The sequence below is a fragment of the Sinocyclocheilus grahami genome, unplaced genomic scaffold, assembly GCF_001515645.1.
Source record: "Sinocyclocheilus grahami isolate Dianchi unplaced genomic scaffold, SAMN03320097.WGS_v1.1 scaffold91.1, whole genome shotgun sequence".
NCBI lineage: Eukaryota > Metazoa > Chordata > Actinopteri > Cypriniformes > Cyprinidae > Sinocyclocheilus > Sinocyclocheilus grahami.
The window spans coordinates 2,587,498-2,593,910 of NW_015505270.1; the positions used below are offsets into that span (position 1 = coordinate 2,587,498).

At 39.6% G+C, this 6,413-nt stretch overlaps 1 protein-coding gene across 1 annotated transcript in view; it reads right to left on the minus strand.

The window, feature by feature from the left end:
- Window positions 1-6,125, minus strand: part of LOC107587242 (serine/threonine-protein phosphatase 2A 55 kDa regulatory subunit B beta isoform) — a 44,317-nt gene extending 38,192 nt beyond the window's left edge. The window contains exon 1 of the mRNA XM_016274954.1: window positions 5,640-6,125. Within this exon, the coding sequence (XP_016130440.1) occupies window positions 5,640-5,709 (70 nt within the window). The 5' untranslated portion in view covers window positions 5,710-6,125. The remainder of the gene's footprint in view (window positions 1-5,639) is intronic.
- Between the last annotated feature and the right edge of the window lie 288 nt (window positions 6,126-6,413).

Consider the following 6,413-nt stretch of genomic DNA (forward strand, 5'->3'; position numbering starts at 1 on the left):
GGGGGGGGGGGGGGTTGTTCTTTATTTAATGTTTGTTTGTCTGTTTGAGATTCTAGAGTTGCCTACAATAAGTACAATGTGCCCTGTAATGTCTTTTAGTTAAAAGAAAAATAATTATATACAGGTGATTACAGGTAGGTGGTGCTAGGTAGGAGGGGTCTAAAGAAAATGGCTTAGGAGAACCAAGCAGCCGTCCGTAAAGTCAGGTAATTTTCTTTATCCCTTCTCCTCCCCAGCACTGGCATATATATATGCATACTAGGGGTGCTCCGATTGATCGGCTACCGATCATTATCGGCCGATATTCACGTTGGGATGATTGATCGGTGGTCTCTAAAAAGGCCGATCTCAAAAAAACAATCTCAAGCTGATGACGCTGCCATGAGAGGTTTGGCATGACATGCAGCGGCACCGTCTCAGTCTCTTTCCGGCGCAGGTGAAATCATTATAATGCTGAAGGTGAGGTACTCACCTTCATATTTCTTCATTAGATAACTTATAAAGTAATTTGAAAACATTGTGTGAGACGTAATTTCACAAACAGCGAGAGTGAATGACCGTGCACGCGCTCTCTCAAAATAAGCAAATGTCTTCAAATCACCACATCGAGTGAATATGAACGTGGTTTTGCGCAACTCGTCAGTGAACAACGACTCTGTGTAGTTAATGCTGCTCAATGTGAAAGCCCGCCTTTGATGGAGATTTACCGCTGATTACAGAACCGGCTTTACTGATAAGATGCATGTTAAATATCGCATGCGATTTATCGTGCAGCCCTAAATCAGAGTTATATTTAAAAATGTCCTGTCTCTTCCAAGCTTTATAATGGCAGTAAATGAGGGTCAAGATTTTGAAGCAAAATAAAGTGCTGTGCCTACATCCTACGTCATCCACGAGAACGCCACTCTCTCATGAACACATGTACGACAGTTAGAGGAAGCTAGAGACTATGGTTTATAACGTTTTAAAGGGGTCATGAACTTTTGACATATGAGAGGTCACTGTACTATTAAAACATCCTGTAAGTTTCAGAACTCAAAACTTTCGCGTTAGTCTAAAAACAGCTTATATTGAAGCCAATCTGCCAAAACGACAGATTGTGGAATGTGCCACTTTATGATGTAAAAGTGTGGCTAAACCCCGCATCCACAGAAGATGATCAACACCTGCTTCTACATCACTGCCTGTTTAGCTCCGCCCACCGATTCATGCATGTAGTGTAAATAACGAGAGCGACAAACACAGGGCTACACAGAAATCGAACGATAAAGATGATCAAAATACAACAAGACGCTGTGCATTGCAAAGTTGTGGAAATACAGTCTTTGCATCGCCTTCCTTCTGATTCCAACATTAGGAATGAGTGGACAAACATTATTTTTAATGAAGATCCAGACCGCGTCAGTAAGAACTTGGTACTTTGTCCAAATTAATTTTACCGCGGATTAATTTACAAACAAGGCACAATGCGACGCAGGATTTTCAGAGAGATTGAAAGACGATGCTGTGCTGAATATATTGGATCCGACAGTATGTCGCACCACACAAGTGTGAGTAACTGTTTTTTATTACATGATCACTATTGCTTTGTCTTATTACAGATTGTTTGAGTATTTATGCGTTTTTAATCTAAATTACAGCAGTGTTCCTCTATGAAGGATATAGGCTGTCAAACATACACAACTGTTAGCCATTCATAGCAGTGGGCGTTTACTTCTGAGTCTACAATCCGCCATGCCTATTCAAACAGAGCGTTCCGATGAGGGGTTAAAACAGGACGAAAAATAGCCTATTCTAAATTATGATGCTTTTTGATGTAAAAAATCTTGATAACATTATAAGTGGCCCTCAGAGAACAGTACAAAATAATTTATTAAAAAAGGCAGTTAATGACCCTTTAAATATGGATATTTTGCTTACACAAATGCACCAATTCACTTAACAAGGCATTTTTTAACCCCCCAGAGCTGTGTGGAGTACTTTTTATGATGGATGGATGCACTTTATTTTGCTTCAAAATCTTGACCACCATTCACTGCCATTATAAAGTTGGGAAGAGCCAGGACATTTTATAATATAACTCAGATTGTATTCGTCGGAAAGAAGAAAGTCATATACACCTAAGATGGCTTGAGGGTGAGTAAATCATGGGGTAATTTGCAATTTTGGGTAAACTATCCCTTTAAGGTATCAAAAAGAACATATTTCAGTCTTCTGAATCCCCAACTTTGTGTGAAAAAAAACCTTTCAGTTCTTATAGTCCTGCATGATGACTACAGTCATAATCATAATTGTTGATTATTCCCCTCGATATTGTAATCATAATTATTCATTTTACATTAAAATATGTATTTTATGATGAAAGCAGAAATGTCCAATTTGTAAATGAATCACATCTCTTCAATGAATCGGTTGATTGAGTTCACCAAAAAAGTCTGAATGATTGGTTTGCAAATAAAGTCAATACACTTCAACTCACTTGGCTCAATGATCTAGTTATAGTGGTTATCAGCTCTCTGCAGGGAAAGATTATCAGAAGATGAACGTAAATTTCAGTCTTTAGAAGAATTGGAATATACTATTTTAATGATACTTGATATTTTTATGATGCTTGTGCTTCATTTTTAAAGTTTAAAAATAAATGGAATAAAAACTTAATGGAGAAGAGCAACCAGCAAAGTCAAATGGGGTTGGAATAACAAATCCAGAGTTTTCATTTCTGGGTGCCCTACTGTATTTGTATAATTGCTCAAGTTTTACACATAGGGTTATAGGTTCTGAGGTTTTTTTTACAAGTTTGTATTGATGATAATATCTTTTTTTTTTGTGCAAACACTATGCTATAAATAGTCAATGATTTAACAAACTGTCTCTCTCTTGTAAGGTTAAGTTTGGCCATCAGACACACTGACAGAATATTCTACAGGGGCCACAAGTGATGGATGAGAGGGGAGTGCTTGCATAATTCACAGAGAATTCACAGAGAATTAACCAGGGAAGATGAGAAGTTGCATGAAGTAGCTTCTATTCTCCAGTCGACAGGAGCTCATCTCAGGTCAGTGGGTCAAGTAATGCAATCAATGCTTTCAATCCATCAAAACCGAAGAAAACTGCCAAACCATGTAGCTTTGATGTCAACACATGTAGCACAATACCCCAAAAGTATATGCACAAAAAATGTCTTGTATTACCAATTCAGTGACAGCAGTCAGGATATTAATTTAAGAGTCTTAAAGGGGTCATAGGATGCCCAAGTTGATATGATTATTTAGGGTCTTAATGAAAAGACTGTAACATAGTTTGGTTAAAATTTTTCAATGGTAGTGTAAAAAACACCTTTTTTACCCTGTCAAAAACAGCTCTTATCAGACCAAGCCATTTTTGTAGCATTTTCCTTTAAATGTTAATGAGCTCTGCTGACCCCGCCCCTCTCTTCCGAGCTGCTCTCAGAGAGACTGTTTACTTTAGCCGCATTCATCGTGAAACTTGCTAATTAGCACATTATTAGGATTTGCTAAGACTCATTACAAAACATTATACTCACTTCTTCTGTAGATGAGGCTGGATCATGAATGATTCGCGCGAACATAGACGCATTTATATAGATCGGGGGCGCATTCCCTTCAAAAACAAACGTAATCCACTGCGTCTTCAGCGGCTCAGATGTCAGGAGTAAATGACGACTCCTATGTTCATTATTACATCCAACAACAGAACACCTCAATCGCTTAGGAGTCATTCTTGTCCAACAATGGCGGACTGATGACAGCTCACTCAGGGCAGGTCTAAGGTAAGACACTAGTCCAGTCTGTGCTGAAACGCTACTGTCAATCAAACTATCGTGGGAGGGGCCTGTCTGTGTGACGTCACACAGACAGGCATCTGAGATCGGCTCGATTTGAGAAAGGGGAAAACATTTAACCAGATTTTTTTTTAAAACACTGGGTGGATTTTTATCATTATAGGGTGGTTGTGTACACACTGCCAACACACATTTCAGTTCAAACAACTTGTAAAAGTGCATGTAGCATCCTATGACCCCTTTAAAACAAGCTTGTGCAAGCATTATGATTCCTTTTGCCCCAAAACACAAAATTGATTTCCCACAACATGCTGGTCTCAGCTATAAACTAAATAAAAAGGCCATTAAATTACATACAGTAAGACCAGAAATGTGAATCATGAAAGCAAAGGGTCCATTATGATTTCACGTTGGCTTAAAAAAATAAACACTCTTAAAGACTGGATTTGAGCATAGCCTGGAGACGGGAAGAGGCTTGGAATGTGGATTTTTCACAGCTGGAATGACATCACATCTGTCTATGTGTTCTCTGGCTTTAATCTCTGATTTATTCCCTTCTCTCGCAATCCCTTCCTCCCTTTCTCTCTCCGTCTCTGTCTCCAACCAACCCCCCATTCACTGATGCATCGCACCAGTCCTGTTGAAGACTTCTGGTCCGTGCATGAGAGGAGGGTCTGGCTCAGTGAAACTCCTCAGCTGTCTATTGTCAGAGAAGAGGAACGCCTTTATACTTTCAATATAACCTACAAGGCTGCATTGCCTTGGAAGACAAGTGAAAGAACTGTAACAGTTCACAATGGAAAACCTGCTTATAACTGTGCAAAAGCCTGATTTCTACAGTAGGTTTCCACTGTAAGCATTTCAGTCATGATGATTCAAGAGAAATAACAAATTATTTGTCAATGTGTAGTTCTCCAAAAGATACTGATGACCTTACTGTATGAACTGTAACTCATAAAACTAGATCACAGTGTTATAGTTTTTCTAAAATGTGGTAATATTAATTTGAAATTCCCTTAAGATTGGTTCCAAGTTATGATTGAAGTTGAATAGTTGGTTGATTTTCACCTTGTTTTGTTAGAAATGCATCTTAATGTATTAGACCACCACATTCAAATATTGCACAAATCTAAACTCCCAGGTCTTATACTGATGGAGCTTGGCGGACTAAACCAACAGCAGAAAATCTTCTTAAAGTGTTAGACTGCTCAGCTATTTTTAGCTCTACTATCACACATCACTACAGACTACTATTTCACATCGCTATATTTGTAAGATGCCAGCATGACTGACACACTTATGAGAAATAAGCATGTGTACTTAGCCGAAAAAAAAGAACATGCATGGGACTGCTATAGGGATTTCCATCATAATTTGGCACCGATCCTAATGGGATAAAATAAAATCCTACTTCATAAACTGTATGATGTAAATGTATTTTTTGATCCTAAGAGCCCTTTGTTTTCCAGAAGATTTAGTATTTCTGTATGAATATGTTGTATTAGAATTGTCCCATTAGAATTGGTTCCACATTAAAATACAAAATTCCAACAGAACTCCAGTACACATTCCTTTAGGATTTTTTATCAATCCTACAGGATGCATACAGGAGTGCTCATTTGGAATGGATCTAATACAAGCATCTGCTGATAAACTGCATTTCCAACTCATTCAGTTTCCCCAGAAATAAATATTTATACAAACAGAATAAAATAAAATCAGTTTATCCAGGCTGCCGTATTAAACCCCAGCCCTTTAGAACCGTTTCCAAATAATTCCTTCAGGATTTCTGACTCTAAGTGCACCTGAGAGAGGGCGATCATGTGATGAGATATACCTTCAGTTGCATAGTTGTGGTCTCGGAGGAAGCTGTTGTTGATCTTGCGGGTGTCTACTTCCTCATCCATTGAGAAAGGCGCTGATTACACTGAGAAACGCAGAGAGAGAAACGCGCTATCTATCCATGCTCCGCGCTCAGCCCAGAGCCCGGCGCGCAGGACACGGACGCACCATCATATTCTCCGTCAATAAATGAACAAAAGTGGGATGAGTGTCGGTTCGCAAGGTGTCACAAGGCGGGCCTGTCTGCAGCAAAACCGAGATTTAATGTAAAGTTGCACGAGCGTCATCCAAAATGACAACAATCCGCGTCTAAATCCATGCTTTGAAATCAGCTGTCATGCACAGTGGCACAAGTTTCAGATGTGACCGGCGGTGCTGCCTGCATGGAGAGCTCGTTTTCCTCTCTGTCGCTCAGTATGAGCGCGCTGGAGTGCTGCCGTGGACACTCAGCATCGCTTGAACTGAAGTGTGAGACTGGCGCTGCAACAGTGACTCCTCCCCCTCTGTCCCCCTGCTTCAGCATCACTCCAGCCTGTGCGCACACGATGATATATGTGTGATGGTGTTTCAGCACTTGTTGAATGATGCCCATCTGCATCACTTGTAGAATAATTATGATGATGATGATGATGAAGCTCATGCTTATAAAAAAGCAGTGTGGCGGTACAGCGACTAGACTAAAAATGGTACTTGGGTACGTGGTCGTTTTTCAAACCCCTTTTTGTGATTTTTTCTTTCTTGCGATTTCTGTCCTGCAAACAAAACTCCA